The sequence below is a fragment of the Mastigoproctus giganteus genome, chromosome 2 (genome assembly GCF_048544385.1).
Source record: "Mastigoproctus giganteus isolate SK-2022 chromosome 2, ASM4854438v1, whole genome shotgun sequence".
NCBI classification, from domain to species: domain Eukaryota; kingdom Metazoa; phylum Arthropoda; class Arachnida; order Uropygi; family Thelyphonidae; genus Mastigoproctus; species Mastigoproctus giganteus.
This window is the reverse complement of record NC_143576.1, coordinates 23,795,961-23,814,981: the sequence shown is the minus strand read 5'-3', so window position 1 is coordinate 23,814,981 and position 19,021 is coordinate 23,795,961. Positions and strand designations below refer to the sequence as shown.

At 34.7% G+C, this 19,021-nt stretch overlaps 1 protein-coding gene across 1 annotated transcript in view; it reads left to right on the top strand.

Moving 5' to 3' along the window:
• LOC150089224 (furin-like protease 1, isoforms 1/1-X/2) overlaps nt 1-19,021 on the top strand; it is a 553,478-nt gene that overhangs the window by 515,894 nt on the left and 18,563 nt on the right. The window contains exon 14 of the mRNA XM_090388436.1: nt 7,095-7,496. Coding sequence (XP_090244562.1) covers nt 7,095-7,496 — 402 coding nt within the window. The remainder of the gene's footprint in view (nt 1-7,094; nt 7,497-19,021) is intronic.

Genomic DNA, 19,021 nt, shown 5'->3' with positions numbered 1-19,021 from the left:
GCCTTGCACAATCTTTCCAGGGCTGAATTGATCGACAATGCTCTCATCATATACTCCCTCCTATCGTGTCTGGGCAGAATTGCAGACACTTTCAAATTCAACCCTAATTCTCGGCTTTTGTTCAACAGTGACCTGTACTTGTTAAGTAATTCTGCCGGTAACTCCACTTTTGGTTAATAAAACAAAGGTCTCGAGCATTTTTACATTTCTCAAAATGATTAATGTATATCACTTCCTTTAACTTGTTAAAAATTAATCTACTGGTACTAGTTTTGCAATTAACTCTATCTGAATAAAAATAGCATACATATTAACCACACGTATAGCACACTATGGCCATAGTTGCCGATGCACTTTGGCGCATTATGGTCTTAGCTGCCAATGCGCCATTAAAAACCAAACCAACCAACCAGCCGATGCACTTAATAAATCCCCAAACAAACAAACAAACCAACATTTTCTAAAAATTTAATTACAATTAATATACTTTTTATTTGATTAAAAGTGATGAGTATTTTTAGTAGCAACAAATACATTTGTAAAATTTTTGATTATTATTAAGAAAAATGAAGAACTGAAATCATACATTGCAGTCTACAGTAAAATATCGAACATTAGTACACTAAAAGCACAGCTCATTAAACCAGACACTTTTTTTAAATATTAATGTTAAAATCTGAGGCCTGTGAGGGACATATCACTTGTGTTACAAAACAGGATGATACTACTGTTGAATATAAAATACAGAATTGTTTCAGGACTGAATTAGGCCTGTAGGCCAACATTTGGCCATTATAAATATCTATCTCAGAAGCCATTCTACAAGAACAATTGATAAATGTGCTAAATGATTTGGCAATTCAGTTTGATATCTAAACATTTGTTATTTCAGTATCCATCCTAGAAATGAGATTTTTTTATTATTATTATTATTATTATCCTTTTCCTTGTTAAGGAACCCTGCTATTTTGCTTGTCTTGCTTGCTTGTCTACCTTGTTCTTGCTCTGCTTGTTATTTTCTTACTAAATTAGTATTTTTTGTGAAATACAAATTATATTTCACAAATTTCTAATTCATCTACTGTGTATACAGTTATCAGTTGCAACATTTGGATTATTATAACATATTATATAGAAGAGTTTTGCTATTTGAAGAATGCTGCTTTTTTATATAAAAAAAGTTGTGTGATTATTTTTTAAAGGTGTTGAGTACCTTTAAAAAATAATCACATAACAATACACATAACAGCTTTAGTGAACTGAAGCTGTTACTTTTGTGGCACAGTTCTTAATCTTACAAGCGTTTATGCATGATATAAATACATCACATAAAATGCTTTTGTAACCTGGGAAATAATTGTGCAAAAAATCTTTTTCTTAATTAATCATAGAAATATATTCAAATATTTATACTATTCATATCATGTAACATGGAAAATGTTAAAGTGGTGTAAATTAGTGCTCTCTTCATTCTTCCTGACATTTCTGGTGTGGTGTTGCCCAGAGCAACTAAAATTTGGTGTCATAAAGAATTAAGGTTTTCAACTTTATTAATGAAACAACTTTTCATTTGACTGGCAACTGTTATGAATTGACATAATGGAGAGCAGTAGAGTTCCAAAAACCTCCATAAGGCTATGTAAAAATGAAAAGGATTTCTTCTTAATTAGTGTTGAGTGGTGCAGTCTACCTAAATATCCTGAACAAGTTATGGGACTCCACAGTGAAATGGAGTCCCTTGAAATGCAGTACCATTTGGGCAAATGATTACCTAATCATTGTATTTGCAGAGGACATCTACTCAGCTAGCCTTCTTGATTTAGAGATATTTCTACACTGGATTTTTTCTGGGGTTACATCAGACAGTTTATACATGTGCATAAGCAGTTTATACTGTTAGCATCACCAGATACAATAAGCAGAATGTGGGAGTGTTGAATTATCATGCCTCTATATTGTATTTGCTATGCACAGAACACATGGTAAAGTGATAAGATGAAACTATGACTTTATTCTTTTTTGTGTCACCTTTTCATCTTCTGTGGTTAATAAATTTATTGAGGATTGAATCTATGATTATTTTGTAGACATTGTGTATATTATATGTTGTCTTTATATTTTGTTGTCTGAATTGCTATTGCATTCACACTCTTAATACTGTTATTAGCTCTGTTTGATAGGTGCTATATTAATTTATTTCTTTCACATGCTTACTTTTATGGCAGTCTCTAATGGGCTGCCTCATGCAATACTAGGTAAGTACACTATATATAAATTGAAAGCATTATTATTAGTAGTAATAATATCAGTATGTAAGATTTGAAACATTGGGTTGATTCCAATGTAGAATAAAATCAGATTGGGTACAGTTTAAAATAAAATTAATAATATAGTAGTACAGAAGGAATAAAGCTTAAGATTACACAAAAAGAAAGAAAGTTATATATTTGTTTAAGAATTTAAAGTTAATTACAAAAAAAAAAAAAAAAAAAAACACATTAAGAAAAAATATTAAATTTCTCTGAAAACACAACTAGATAAGAATAATATAGCAGATAAAAATATCACAAAAAAAAAAACAAAAATTAATATTTTTTAGTTCAGAATTATTATATTAAATTTACTTTCTAAAATTATATTTCTAATGCCTGCACACTTTCCTCTAGATGTTTTTGCTTTGAACCTTTTACATAGCAACATGTTTGAGAGACAACCAGAGGGAGTAATACTCTTGATCTTCGCATTATAGTCTTAGATGCTAATGCGCCATAAAATCCTAAAACTCTTGATCTGATTATCAGCAGTAATTCTTCATGCCTTAAGAATCTACAGATAAAGGAACCACTAGGTGGTAGTGATCACAGTGTACTGATGTGGGATTTACTTAAAAATGTAACTGCCATCAGGGGTAAGGGGAAGGGTTTTTGCTTTCATAAAGGTGACTGCAGTGGTCTCAGAATTTTAAATTCTATACAGTAGGATCAACTGATGATGTTACAAACAGAGAATTCTAAATGGGAAGTCTTCAGGGACTTAATCTTGGAGGCTACTAGGCTTTTCATTCCAACTAAGGAATACTGTTCAAAGTTCAGGTCTAAATGTATATCAGATGAATTAATGCTGCTCGTGGCTGAAAAGATGACACAGAAGCCTGTTGCAGATGTAAGCTAGTCCATAATCAAGTCACAAAGGAGGTTAGGCAAATGAAGGCAGATTATGAGAAATCTTTGGCAAAGGATGCAAAGAAAAACAGCAAAGACTTCTTTACTTATATAAACTCCAAAAGGAAGGGGATGAATCAGATTGGACTACTTGATATCAATGGTTTGACTATAGATGATTATTCTCAGATAGCTGCCAAACTAAATGAGTATTTTGCATCTACATTCACACATGAGGAGTTATTAAGGAAGGAAAATGCCAGAAGTTTATCAAATTTTAACAGGGTGCTAACTGAGAGCAAAGTGGAGGAGAAATTGTTGAAGTAAAACATAAGAAAAGCACGTGGGGTGGATGGAACCTATCCAGTTATATTAAAGGAGGCGGCAAAGGAACTAAGCAAACCCTTAGCCATAATTATGAGAGCATCCTTGGACTTGGGGAAGTCCCCACGGACTGGAGATGTACAAATGTATCCCCAATTCACAAAGGGGGAGGATCGAAGGGTGACATGAGTAATTACAGACCAGTTAGTTTAACTTCAGTTCCAAGTAAAATAATGGAGTCACGGGTTAAGGATGCATTGCAGGATCATCTAGAGAAGACTGCAGCAATAATTCAGACACAGCATGGGTTTGTTTAGAGAAGATCTTGTCTGACAAATTTGATTGGATACTATGATGTGGTTACAAAGGAACTGGATGCAAAAAATAATTTTGATATCATATACTTGGATTTCAGGAAAGCTTTTGACACTGTTGTGCATGGGAAACTACTGCACAAATTGGAGCAGAATGATATTAAGGGTAAGTCGCTACAATGGATAAGTGTGGCTGAATGGGAGAAGATTGAGGGTGGTAATCAATGGACGTGCTCTGCGTGGACTAATGTTATTAGTGGAGTCTCACAGGGTTCGGTGTTGGGCCCACTGTTGTTTTGTATATTTATCAATGATATTGATGAAGGTATATCAAGCTTAATGTCGAAGTTTGCAGATGATACAAAGGTAGCAGGGATGTTAATAACAGTAATGATAGTATGCTACGGCAACAGGATCTAGAAAAGTTGAGCAGATGGCCATAGAAGTGGCAACTGAAGTTTAACATTGACAAATGCAAAGTACTGCATATGGGTAGAAGTGACCCCAGAGGAATGTACCAACTGTGTGATACTACACTTAGGGTGGTAGAAAATGAAAAAGATCTTGAAGTAATTGTGCAGTCAGATATGAAGTTTTCTGGGCAGTGCAGACAGGCTTCAAGAGCAGGTCATGGGGTTTTGTCAATGATATACATGAATTTTGCTAGCAGGGAAAAGGAGGTGATTACACCTTTGTATAAGGCAATGGTCAGGCCATGCCTTGAGTGCTGCTGGCAGGTCTGAAGGCCTAATTTTAGGAAGAACGTAGAGTTGAAAGGACAAGTATAGAGAAGGGCAACAAGAGTGGTGAGAGGAACAAAGGCATGCACTTACGAAGAAAGGCTTAAGTTCTGCAAATTGCAGCAACTGGAGACTAGGCACCCGTGAGGTGATCTGATTGAGGTGTATAAGGCATTGAATGGGTTGAGCATTCTGAATTCTGATGGGATTCTTCAGATTATGAACCTAAGGGAGCATAAATTCAAATTGAGGAATGACAGTTATAGAATAGATGTGCGGAAATTTGCCTTTAGCCAGCAGGTAGTTTATTGCTGGAACAAACTTCCATCTGTCGTTGTGGAAGTTGGTAGCTTAAATAAATTCAAGGAGGAACTGAACAAACTTTTAGAGGGAATGGTTGTGTGAATTTTTTTATTATTTTTTATTTTTTGGCTGATGCTACATAAGCTCATACGCTTGCTTTCTTGCATCACATGCCACCATTACTATTACATCTCTTATTTTTTTAATCTTTCCTACTTTTCTATCACATTCTATGCTTTGCAGCCTATGTACTGAATGCTGCATGCTTTCTCCAGTACATTCTTAAATGAACATTTGTCTGTTTGTCTGTCTATCAACACACACACACATCTCTTATTTTTTAACCATTCCTACTTTACTAGTACCTAAACTTTGCAACTTAGGTACTGAACATTGTAGCTATTCTCCAGTACATTCTTAAATGAATGTCTGTCTGTTTACCTATTTATTCACACTTATATGTATTTATAAGTATATGCCAAGTAGTCACTTTATTATGTACATCTACATAATAAACAAATCCTGTTTAACCTTCAGAGCAGCCTAAATCATGTTTTCAACACCTCAGTGAGGTGTTGAAAGCATGCTACAGGGATGCTGTTCCTTGTTGAATAAGTTAATTTGGTTAGTCTTCACTACAAGGTTCTTATCCACAGATCTTTGCAACGATGAGTGATAGGAAGGTCTAGCCCTGCCCAGTGCTTTGCAGTGATTAGAAAATCTAGTACTGGGAGGAAAACTGCTTTCCTATTTTAAACCAGTGGAAAAGTGGGGGGGGACTGCTTCTCAATTTTAAACCAGTGACAAAAGGGGCAAATTGGGAAAAGTTTCTTCCTTTACTGCTGGTTTTAAATCGGGAAACAAAATTTTGCACAGGAATAGATAGCAAAACAGCATTCACTCTAACCCAAAATCATGGTGATTAACAGCCAATCACTGTGAAGAAGTGGGAGGAGCTATACCTGCCTATTGCTCATTGTCACAAAGATCCATGGGTAAGAACCTTGTATTGAATGCTAACCATCCATTGATTCTTGCAGTGGTTGTAATTGGATAGTTATAGATCTCTACTGTGAAGCACTTAATTCCACTTCATCCCACAGGTGCCCATTTGGATTGAAATCTGGCAAATGGGAGAAGGTACTGTAGTATGCTGAATCCACTTTCATGATCCTGGATCCAGTTCTGCACAGTTCTTCATTGTGATATAGTGCATTATCCTGTTGAAAGAATCCATTTGCAAATGGATATGCTGCAGCTGTGAAGGGATGTACCTAGTTAGAGGCAGTTTCCAGATAACATGGGAATCCAGATGTTGCTCCACTGGTATCAAGGAACACAATGTACACCACTCCCCACACCATCAGCCTTCCACCATCAGTGTGCATTATTGACATTTGTGTCCATGGGCGCATGCCATTTTCACCCTATCCTCGTGTTTCCATCAGTGTGAAATAGCAGGAACACAGATTGGGCAGACTAAGCAATGTTTTACCAGTCCTCCATTTTCTGCTGTTAGTGTTTCTAAGCCCCCTGTAACCATTCCTTCCTGACAGGACTGGAACCTGGTTCAGTCATCAGCTGTGATACCCAGTCCATGACAAGATACAAGTTGTGCATTCTTAAATACCTTTTTGATTACCTTGGTTGTACTGGGTTGTTAATTGACGGTAGCCTTTCTGTTACCCTGCACAAGTCTTGCCAGTCTCTGTTATCCAGCATGTTTGCCCCTCAGACCAGAAAAATGTTTCTGACTATACGAGCACTATTGGCTGGATGTTATTTGGATATATTGAGATTGGTTATTGGACTTAATCTTATGCACTTTTTTAATCCCAGCAGGTTTTCAGTTTTCAAAACACTCATACCAGCACATCTGACACCAACTACCATAACATGTTCCAAATCACTTAACCCATTTATGTTGGCCATTCTCCCACCGAATTACACATGTAAAATATCCTTACTTTCTGTCCACTTGCTTTATATTGCATGATATGAACACTTAATGCTGTTATTATTAGAGGATTACTCCATTTAAAAGGGTAGACATACTTGATAAAATTGCTATTGTGTGTGTGTGTGTGTGTGTGTGTGTGTGTGTGTGTGTGTGTGTGTGTGTGTGTGTGTGTGTGTGTGTGTGTGTGTGTGTGTGTGTTACAGCTTAAATATTGAAGATGATGATATTTTACTGTTATTTAAAATTACTGAAATTATTACTATGAAAAATCTATGGGAATTTTTTTTTTCAGGTCGTGCATCTCTGAAAGAATGGTCTCTGCATTTTTATGGTACCCACGAGAGTCCAGATAGACAAGCACGAACAGTTATGACTGGCATTAGTACAACCACATCAGTACTGACCTCCACCACCACCACCACCACCACCACTACTACTACCACCACCACCACAACCACCACCACTACCACCACTACGATGCCTCCGACTACTGCTGCAACTTTACCCATTAGTATTTTCAAAAGAACATCAACAACTTTGCTTCCTGCTCTTGAACATTCTAAACAAACTCATCAGTATTATCCCCTAACTACATCTAAACCTCAGGTCTATCCCCTTGACCAAAGTGTTTCTAAAAATGGAATATCTGGAGGACTGCTACAATCCAATAGGAATGTTGGTGCACAGAGTACAGGTAATATTTTCAATTTTTGTTTATGATATTTACTCCTTATGTATAAATATTTTGAGAACTAAATTGTAAAAACTATAAATAATCCCACTTTTGAGGTTATTCACTGGACCAGAGAAATAGATATTTTATCATTGGTATTCATCATTTAGTAATGGATTGTTTGTCTCTGCCTTGCAAGAGCACCACTCACAACCTAATATGATGATACACTGGTAAAAAGAATATACAAGGTGTTCTGAAAAGGAGTGAACAAGTTTACCTTTTAACAAAGTATACAAAATAATACATGCAGGATGTAACAGCTTTTAATACCTAACTTGTTAAAATCAGTTTTCATATTTAATATTTCCTTCTTAGATGGCAATACTAAATCATAATCTTCACTATAGAGAAAATGGCTAAAACTGTTGCGTGTTACATACCAGGGGCTCACATGTGGTGAGTATGGGCTTGGCACACCCATACTCACCACATGTGGTGAGTATGGGCTTGGCACACCCAGGGTCCTGAGCTGGATATCATCATTCTTCTCTTTCTTGGTGATTCCTTTCTACTCTCTCTCTCTCTGTCAGGGTAATGAGAAATTTTTTTTTTTTTTTTTTTTTTGCTGGTGCAGTATAAGCCTCAGGCTTCCTTGCACCATATGGCTAATAATAAGAACTAGAGACACCACGGAATGTATGTACAACACACAAGAAATCCACTCTCACAAAGGAATGCTTCATATTAGCATAAGAAGCTTATGGAGACTGAAGGTATCAGTAGTAGAAAATGATACAAGGAAGCAAGCTTATACAGCATCAGCCAAACAAAAAAAAAAGAAAAACTACCACATCATCTGTTCATCTCTCTCTAGTAGTTTGTCCAATTCCTCCTTAAATTCATTCAAATTATCCACTTCTACAACACCAAGTGGAAATTTGTTCCAACAATCACTTACTCTATAGCTGAAAGCAAATTTTCAAACATTTATCCTTTAACCCTCCTTTTTTTAGTTTAAATTTATGTTTACTTACGTGTGTGTGTCATCTGAGAAAGAGTAAGGAAATCATCAGCATTTAGTTTACTCCATCCACTTAAAACCTTAAACACTTTAATCAGTTTTATTCACAGGTGCCTAGTTGACAGACTAAGTACCTATGAATTTACAGAACTGAAGTCTTCTTGGTTAGATTATCCCTTTGTGTCCTTGATGATTCTTGTTGATCTTCTCTCTACCTGCTCCAACAGCTCCACATCCTTCTTAAAATGAGGTTTCTAGGCCTGTATGCAGCACTCAGTATGCTGTCTAATACAATGCGATAATCATTTTCTTCTCCCTGCTGGCAAAATTTCTGTATATTATTGACAAAATCCCATAACCTGTCCTAGCACCATGTCTGCACTGCTTAGAAAACTTCATATTGGACTGTATAATTGCCCTGAAGTATTTTTCATTATTCATTACCTTAAGTGTAGTACTACCCAGTTGGCATGTTATATTGGGATTACTGCTATACACATGCAGTACCTTGCATTATTCAGTGTCAAATATCAAAATTGACACTTCTCAGCCCATCAGCCTAATTTTTGTAGATCTTGCATTAGCATAACCTGATTATTTTCATTAACCACCCTGCCAACCTTTGTATCATCAAAGGTTAGCAGCATGTTTTGACATTAAACTTGATATGCCTTCATCAATATCATTAATAAATATTGAAAGCAATAAAGGGCCAGCATTAAACATTAATTACCCAGTTATAACATTTGTCCATGAAGAGCAGTGGATATTAATAACCTCTGTCTTAATGTCTGTCTCCCGCCACTAAACCATCCATTTATCTGTAGTATTAGTTTGCAGCTTGCTAAAGGCTTAAGTTCAGCAAACTGCAACGGCTGAAGGCTAGGCACCTGTGAGGTGATCTGATTGAGATGTATGAGGCCTCGAATGGTTTGAGCAAGCTCAATGCTGATGGAATTCTTCCTCTTGCATAGATCAAGCACTTGAGGGGGCATAAATTCAAATTGAGAAAAGACAGTTGTAGAATAGATGTATGGAAATTTGCCTTTAGCCAATGGGTGAATGGTTTATTGCTAGAACAAACTTCCATCTGTTGTGGAAGGTGACAGCTTAAATAAATTCAAGGCAGAACTGGACAAACTTTTGTAGCAAATGGATGATGGGTGAAATGAGAGGGTTTTTTTTTTTTTTTTTTTTTGGGCTAATGCTGTATAAGCTTGCTTTCTTGCATCATATGCCTCTATGTGTAATGCTAATGCTTCTAATGCCTCATTTCTCTAATTTTTTTAGCAGTCTTTCATGTGGAACAATGTTAAAAGCTTTGCCAATCCACAAGTTCTAGTCAGTATCATTAAAGTTAAAATCACCCATAATAAAACACTGATTTACTACCCACTCTGCTTGTCTGCCTTATACTTATCATACTGTACTCATCACTGTCATTTGGCCTGTAGCATATCCTACTCTTACTTATTTATTATTTTTTTTTTTTTAGTTGAAGGTTTTGGCTTTAGAGGGAAAGAGTAGGTGAAGGAACAGGATTTTGAGGTACTCCAGAATTGCATAAATTTTAAATGCCTGCATTAATTGAAACAAGTTTGAGGATAAAGAACCATCTACCATCACATGCAGTGATAGTGGGTGGTTCTGATTTGAAGGATATTAGAGCCTCTGTTCTTTCTGCGACATGTTGGAATAAGCAAATATCCAGATGACAAAAAATCTGTTTCCCCATAGTGTATTGCCAGTCTACAGTTTCCAGTCTATAAGAGGCAGGTTGAAGTTGCCCATAATAAGGCATTCACACTTGGCTGCCTTTCAAGTTGCATATAGGAATTTCTGTCATATTCTTCAGACATAACATATCCCAACTATCATATTCCCTTTACTACAAGTCATCTTGCTCCACACAAACTCATCGACCGTCTGAACTTGTCTGACTTCAGATATAGTCTGGTCCCTTTCAGAGAGTTTTTTCTGTGGTATCTTTTTTGTTGAACATCTTAAAAGCCAGAGAAGCATGAAAAAGATCAACTGTATTAATTAGACAATGGCGTTTGAAGTAGTGCAGAAGTTGGCTGTTAATGAATTCTCTGTTAATTCAGAAATGGTTGAGATATGGGTATCTCAATCTGGAGTTATATGGATTTCTTTTGTGTAAATGTAACTAAGCAGCATAATCCCCAGTTGTTTTGGTGTCTGCTGTATGTCATAGGGTCTACCTCTTGGTCTTTGATTCTACTTTTGTTTATACGCAGCTGTCAACATGCTAGAGTTTAATGTTGAATTACTGAGGTCAGCTTTGGCTTTGCTTTGAAAAATAAAATCAAGCTTTAGATGAATAGTATAAATAATAAATGTACAAGCAGGCCCACTAATATGTTAGTAAGAATGTTAGAAAAAAAAGCAATATTTATCATCAAAGAATTGTATAATTATTCAGAATTTAATATAAAAAATACTAAGAGTTCTATCTTTTCTGTAATAGAAGAGTTGATTGATAATGATATTAGTGAGGATTAACAAGTGACTGATGGATCCTAATGTAAGAAACAGCAGATGAATTAGAGAGGATGGATTTTCAGTTTTCTGTGGATATATGAGAATCAGAAACCTCTTGTCGCCTATGAAGATGTTCTACAGAGGTACATCCCAAGTCATCATAATCAAAAGCAGTGGAACCATCTTTCATTTATAGCTATATCTGAAAGCAAGCTCTTTCAGTATATATTTAAGAGAAAAGGTGTTAATAGTTATTTCTGCTGCTGGGTAATAAATAGCAAAATGAACCCAATTATTTATTGATTCTTATAAAAATGTTTATACAAAACAGACATGGTCTGTATGTCAGCATTTTAAGTGTGATCATTTTGTTAATTGTTTATAATATATTTAGATCTTGTGTTTCCACAGTTTTGCCAAATAAAAAAGAACTTAAAACTGCAGAAAACTCTCATTCCTATATATATATATATATTTTATTTTATTTGTTTACTTCAAGTTTGTCAAGTAAAGTCATCAATGCAGTTAACTGTTTTTGTATGATATAACAACAGTATATGGCAAAAACAGTCTCATTTTGATTTCTTGAATATGGTGAATAATGTTATTATGCATTCAGACAATTTGATATGATTGTAGTATATGAAAACATTTCATGTCAAGATTATGCACCATAAAAAAAAGATCCAACAGTCTGTTAAAATGTAATCATTTTAGCCACTTAACAGTCGGGTTGTTTTTCAAGAAAATATTCCAGAAGTTAACTTTTTTTTTATTCAACTTTCTAGGCACTGGTCTTATGAGATTGTCTTGTGTGTCTGTATCCCTATTGTAATAAAGTTTCTGTTTTCAATCCAATAAAACCAAATATATCACCCATGTACGCTTTCCCATTGGGGTAGTACTTTAGCTACATGATGGGGGGGGTAGATTTATTTGCTAATGTGAAACATACATTTAGTAAACCTACATTTGATTTAAGCAGTGCTATAATCAACTATAGTGATTATAACTTATTTGTTGCAGTTCGGTCTGAACTAAATTTACAATCCTTTTTGAGGGTGGGATAAGAGTATCAGATGACAGTACTTCTGTATCATTCTGCCATCTAGAAACAAGATGGCCACCACTTGATACTAAATGAATTTTAAAGATAGCAAGAGCTTCTTTTATAATATTAAGCAACAATTATGCGGAGTGAAAAGTGGCAATTGTAGCATAGCAAGATTAAACCAGTCACCAATTATCGTGACCTCATCAGTTAAAGTGGTAACACAGTTCATAACATAGTGTTAAAACATGGTTCCTACATACATATTGCAATAAATTCTTTAAAAATCAAACATTTAAGTTTATAATTATACTTAATGTTCTATTATTTTACTCATATTTTTCTAAAAAATATCCTCTGAATATTAATCACTGGCCTTATGCAATTATTTTGCATCTGGCCCCACACAGCTATTTTGTACTTGAACCTGCAAAATGTTAAACCAGGCCTGCTAAATGCACATGATTTCAGAAAAACCGAACTCATGAGTAACTGTGTCAAAATAGCCTAATAAATTAGTTAAGAACGAATTTTTTCCCTTCCAATTCAATATAGGAAGCATTCAAGCAAATAATCAGAGACACCACTAGGCTTTTCATACCAACTAAGAAATACTGTTCAAGACTAAATGGACGTCAGATGAACTAATGAGACTCATGGCAAAGAAGAAAAATTCATGGAATGTATGTAAATTGTCAGAGTGACACAGAAGATATAAGCCTAACCACTTTTGTGACTATAATCAAGTCACAAAAGTGGTTAGGCAAGTAAAGGCAGATTATGAGAAATCTTTGGCAAAGGATATAAAGAAAAACATTTTGATAGTATAAACCAGAGCTTCGGTGCTCAGTACGTTCTACGTTAGTTTCAGTATTTGTAGAAGAATAAGAGAAATTTACCCCAATACAATACTTAAGAATACTTCCACGTAATACTCTCTAGAAATTAAAATGAATATGACATTAATGCAAAATGATTACAGTAAAAAATAAATAAATTGAAAATAATTTATAATTCACTAAGAGAAATTTCAATTTTTGAATCACAGTTATTGACCAAGTTTTTATAAAAATCAGTATAATATAAAAGTAATTATGATACTGAGTTTCAGAAGAAAAGCTAATAAGTTTTTTTTTTTGTTATATTCAACAATAATATAATAACAAGAGCAAACATCCCAGTGCTAGTTGAGAAGATCTTTACTCATGCATTCATGTGCAACGTGTGCATGTATTGGTATTATTGAACTGTTAAAAGTAGAGCTGTGTGCTGTAGAGTAGCCAATTTATAATGACAGAAAAAAATACATCTTTATTATGTGCAAATTGCATAATGCTATGTTAGTTTACCAAATATTTGCATTCAAAACAAAACAAGGTCATCAAAACATGTAGTTCAACTACCACATACAGATAAATCAATTTTCAATTGGCACATCTACCCATGCCATTTATGGGCAAGTAGTTAAGTAATATTGTAAAATAAAAGAAGAAAATTGGCCTAACCATGTGACCTGAAAATGTTTATAATGTAAAAGTAATTAAAGATTAATTTAATGGCTTGATCCTAAGTACTGAGTATGCACAGCTAGTTAAGAGCAGAATAACCTCAACTCTTTTCCGTACTCACTTCTTAACGCCTTACTGATGAAATCATTTCCAAAAAAATATGAAAAGGTAACATGATTAAAATAAGTCCGAAAAAATTTCACCCAAGGATGGGCACATTATTTTGGGGCATCCTGTTTAAATAGACATAAACATTAAAAACATTGGCCATTGATATGCTAGTTTTTGGTATAATCATCTGCCAGTGTGAATTAAAAGAGAAGTAAAAGCATGAAGGTTTTATATAATGAAGGTATGCATCATTTCAAATGGTTATGTGATTCTTGGTGATCACTATTCAGATGAAAATAAATGCAGTTGAGGCATGATACCTTGGAAATGTTCAAGAGAATGTGAGCATTGAATAAGAGGAAGTTACAGTTATGGAAATTTCTAATGGCCAAGGATTTTTAGGCTTCTGGTGTGTATTTCGAAGAAAGTTTTAATTTGGGACACACTTCATTTTTGTGAATTAAAAATGTGGGGAAGGTGAGAAATGTGTTTGAAGTGGATAACTCTGCACCTGAAGATTATTTGACAAAAAATTGTTGTGTTGATATGTTCTTTTTCTTATAACTCGTGGACATGTTGCTGATATATTTAAATTGATGCCTCTCTCAGCCATGTATATGATGTTGTTTAATTTATATATACCTCATTCACCTATTATCTCTCCTTCACTGTGTTGTTTATTTTTAATATGGCTCCTTCCTAAACTTCTGTATGAAAAAAATGTTGCCATGAGATTTGTGTTCTAAAGAATCTCTCATAATTGATGAGAAGATTGGCAATGAAAGGGAAAGGTGACCTGAAAAGCATTTTGCAGAACCATACACATACTTGGAGCATTGTTAATACTATTCATGACTATTCATATGATATGATATCATGAATTAAAGTGCTGATATTTATATTTTTTAACATGGTTTTTGTGATACCTGATTCCTGTATCCCAGAATATTAAATTATTCATTAGATTTGTGGTTGATGCCCAAATTATTGAAAAATGCAAGGATATTGGCATACTTTTTAATAGCTTTAATACATTTCACTTCATTGACGCCTAAAATAAATTATAGAAACAGAAGAAAATTGCAGAATTAATTTTTTTAAATCTCACTACTTGTAGGGAAAACAACATCTTAATAATAAAGTTTTTAGAAGGCACACCCACACAGGAAAATATTTGCATTTTTATTTATATCACAATTGCAAAGTAAAGAAATCAGTTTTATTCAGTCATCTATTAAATGCTTTTCTCTACACATCTAAAAATTTAGACATAGAACACTCAATCATAAAGTACATGCTTATGATATATAAATTAGCAGACAGATCATAAGATGGAAGATTAATAAAAAAGGCCTTTATGGCAGTTGTGATCAGAAAACCTAGGCATGTGCTGGTTTCTCCAAACTTTTCTATTGAGTCAATACTGGCAATCGTTAGTTACAAAGAAAATTTCAAGGTGGTTTAAAAGTTAGCAGTTGATGGATTTCTCCATTACTTTGGAAAGAGCTGAGGTGAGTCACTGGATGATAACACAGGCATGCAATGATTTTATTACCTTAAATATTTTGCCTATTGCATGCTAATTCCAAATTGATATCCAATTTTTGCTCATCATCTACAAATATTTTACAAAAACATAATGTTTCCTTTTACATAACTGAATTATTGTCATTGATATCAAATCATATTTCATTGTACTTTAAATGTTAAAAACCAATGATTGTAGATTTCTCTAAAACAATTGCAAAGAAGAGTAATCTTGACCATCCTTGCTTTCAATGCCAACCAGAGGTGAAGATGGTGGGAGGCACTGCACTGACTTAAGGACAGCATTTGGTGTGAGCCTGTTAGTCAGTGGTGAAATGTTTTTGATCATAAAAGAACTTATGAGAAATGTACTGATATATAACCCCAGCGGCTCACATCTAGTAAGTACGGGCTTGGTACATCCAGGGTCCTAATTTTTCTCTTTCTTGGTGATTCTTTTCTATTTCTCTCTCTCTCTCTCTCTCTCTCTCTCTCTCTCTCAGGGTAACTCAGGAATTTTTTTTGGCTGGTGCAGCATAAGCCTCAGGCTTCCTTGCACCATATGGCTAATAATAATAATAATAATATACCTAAATAGTTAATAGGCTGCACAGATGTGTAATTTCTGGATGTTACTTTTTGTGTGCATATTGACATTACAGATGGCTGTGTAAACATTCGAGACATTTTCTATTATATTTATGATAAGCGTATTATAAAAGAATAAAACAATTATGAGAGAGGGGGCAAAATATTATAGAATTTGTTAGAAAAAAGTATATTGTGAGTATTTTGGAATTGAACTTTGAGCATCAAGATAAATCATGGACTCTGAACAAAGTTTTCAGTTTGTGCAGAAGAACTGGATCAGTTAGATTTAAGATAAGAAAAACTTGTTACCTTTTGTAATTCTAGCTATATGGGATGAGCAGCTGCCAGCTTTCCAGATTTATGATGGAGAATCCATATTTTTTTTACTTGATTTGATCCATTTTCTGTCTTACTTTTGTGCTATGGTACCAAAAGGTGAGGTACCATAGAATTTCTCTGTCTGTTTTGCATTGTTTTTCTCCATCTTTTTTTTCACAAAAAATAGTTACATTCCGTTTAAAATTGGAACTTTAAGACATCTGCAATTTTAAAAAAAATTTGTTGAAGAATATGGCTGGCTGTGGTACACAGCTTAAAACAGTTTTCCATAACTGTTCAGTTAGAAAACACTGTAGGGGGGTAGAAAAGAAAATAAACTTTATTCTGCAGGTTTTCATTTCCAAAGCAATGCATGTGTTATAGCCCAGATTAATAAAAAAATTTAAAGTTTATTAAACACTAATATAATGTACAAGTTAGTGCAATTGCATCATTTCAGTACATAGCCAACTACTTAAGTAGTTATAAATTGGCAACATTAAGTATATCTCATATTGTGAATACCTTCACAACAAATTGCCATGATATTGCACTACCTCGAATAAGTAACGCTTTACCATAGGAGAAGACTATTGTTACTTATTCTCAGCAGATACCATCACCCATACGGCACCGTTTTGGAGCTTATTGGCTCCTCATCAGTGGGTGGGCATGTACCTTGGTGTTGCGATGATGACAACCCAGTTGCGAAGTATAAATCCACAATATGAGAGACACCTGATGGTGTAGAGTAATTTAGATTACAATATACAATATAGTTTATTGTATATAAACTCTTTACATAACTTGAGGCTTTAGCCTCAAGTTATGTAAAGAGTTTAACTAATGTACAAGTTAGTGCAATTGCATCAGGCATCTCTCATATCGTTTGCAACTGGGTTGTCATCATTGCAACGTCTGCCCACCCACTGATGAGGAGCCAGTAAGCTCCGAAATGGTGCCATATGGGTGATAGTATCTGCTGAGAATAAGTAACAATAGTCTTCTCCTGTGGTGAAGCGTTACTTATTTGAGGTAGTGCTATATCATGGAAACTCTTTATGAAAGTATTCACAATATGAGATATACTTAATGATGCCAATTTATAACTACTTAAAGTAGTTGGCTTTGTACTGAAATGATGCAATTGCACTAACTTGTACATTAGTTAAATTCTTCTTCTTCTTCTTCTTCTTCTTCTTCCTTCTTGGGGCACCTCTGTAGCCAGGTGGAAAGGAGCAGCAGTGCGTAGCACATGCTTCTTGATTAGACCAGGGTTCGAGCCCATGACCACCGCATATCCCGAAGCAATATGGCCTTAGTTGCTAATGCTCCTAAAAACCAAATAACAACAACAGTTAAATTGTTTAATAGGAGGGGGGGGGATTTTGACTTCCAGATATTGCCCAAAATTTATGGGTTGGTCACTCACACTCTAGCAGTATTTTGTGGATTTATTGAATGACTGTTTTTTACACTAACCTGTTAGAGAGACAGTGAAAGAAAACAATATGCTTGATGATTATCAGCAGTGATTCTTCATGCATTAAGAATCTGCAGATAAAAGAAACCACTAGGTCGCAGTGTATTGAAGTGAGATTTACTTGAAGATGTAACTACCATAAAGGGTAAAAGGAAAGGCTTTTTCTTTCGTAAGGGTAACTACAGAGGTCTCAGACAATTTTTAAATTGTATTACCCAGTGTATACAATTTACAATTGTATACACTGGGTATTTAAAAATTGTATACAATTTTTAAATTGTATACTTTAAATTGTATACATTGTATATATCAGTGTATACACTTTAAATTGTATACACTGATGATGTTAACAACAGCAACTTTCCCGAGAACTGTTCAGGGAAGTAATCGTAGAAATATTGGTCAAGGTGCAGGCCTCAATGGATGTCAAGTGAACTAATGAGACTTGAGGTAGAGAAGAAAAATGCATGAGATGCATATAAATTATCAGAAGATACAGAAGCCTGTGGTACATATGAACTAGTCTGAAATCAAGTCACAGAGGAGGTGAAGAAAGCTAAGGTAGATTATAAGAATTCTTTGACAAAGGATGCAATGCAAAGAAAAATAGAAAAGATGTCTTTACTTATGCAAACACTAGAAGGAAGGGAATAAAAAACATTGGTCCACTTAATATCAGTGCTTTAACTGTTGATTCTGCTCAGGTTGCTGAAAACCTGAATAGGTATTTTGCATCTACATTCACACATGAGAAATTCTTTAGGGAGGAGGAGGATGCCAGAAATTTATCAAATTCTAACAGAGAGCTAAATGGTTTTGTGATAACTGAGAGGAAAGTGTAAGAGAAATTGCTGAAGCAAGACATAAAAAAGGTACCTGGGTGGATCTGATCTATCCAATTATATTAAACAAGGCAGTTATGGAGGTAAGCAAACCCTTTGCTATAATTATGAGAACACCTTTGGATTCAGGTGAGATCCCTGTCAACTGCAGATGTGCAAATGTATCTCCAGTTCACAAGGGACACTCAAAGGGCGATTCCCCCCCCTTGACCTGTTAGCTTGAATTCTGTTCCAGAAAAACAAAAAATTATAGAAGCACTGGTTAAAGAAATACTGCAGTCACAGCTTGGCCTTATTAAGAGGTGATCTCATGTCACCAATTTTATTGGATATTATAATGCAGTAACAATGGAACTGGATGCAAAATGTAATTTTGATGTCAAATACTTGGATTTTGGTAAACACTTTTGATACTGCTACATGCTTAATATACTGCTGTACAAATTGGAGCCATGTGGCATTAAGGGCAATTTGCTGCTATGGATAAAGTTATGGTTGAGTGGGAGAAGACAAAGTAGTTATCAATGGACACTACTCTTTGTGTGCTAATGTTATTAGTGGAGTCCCATACTTTCAGTGCTGGGCCCAT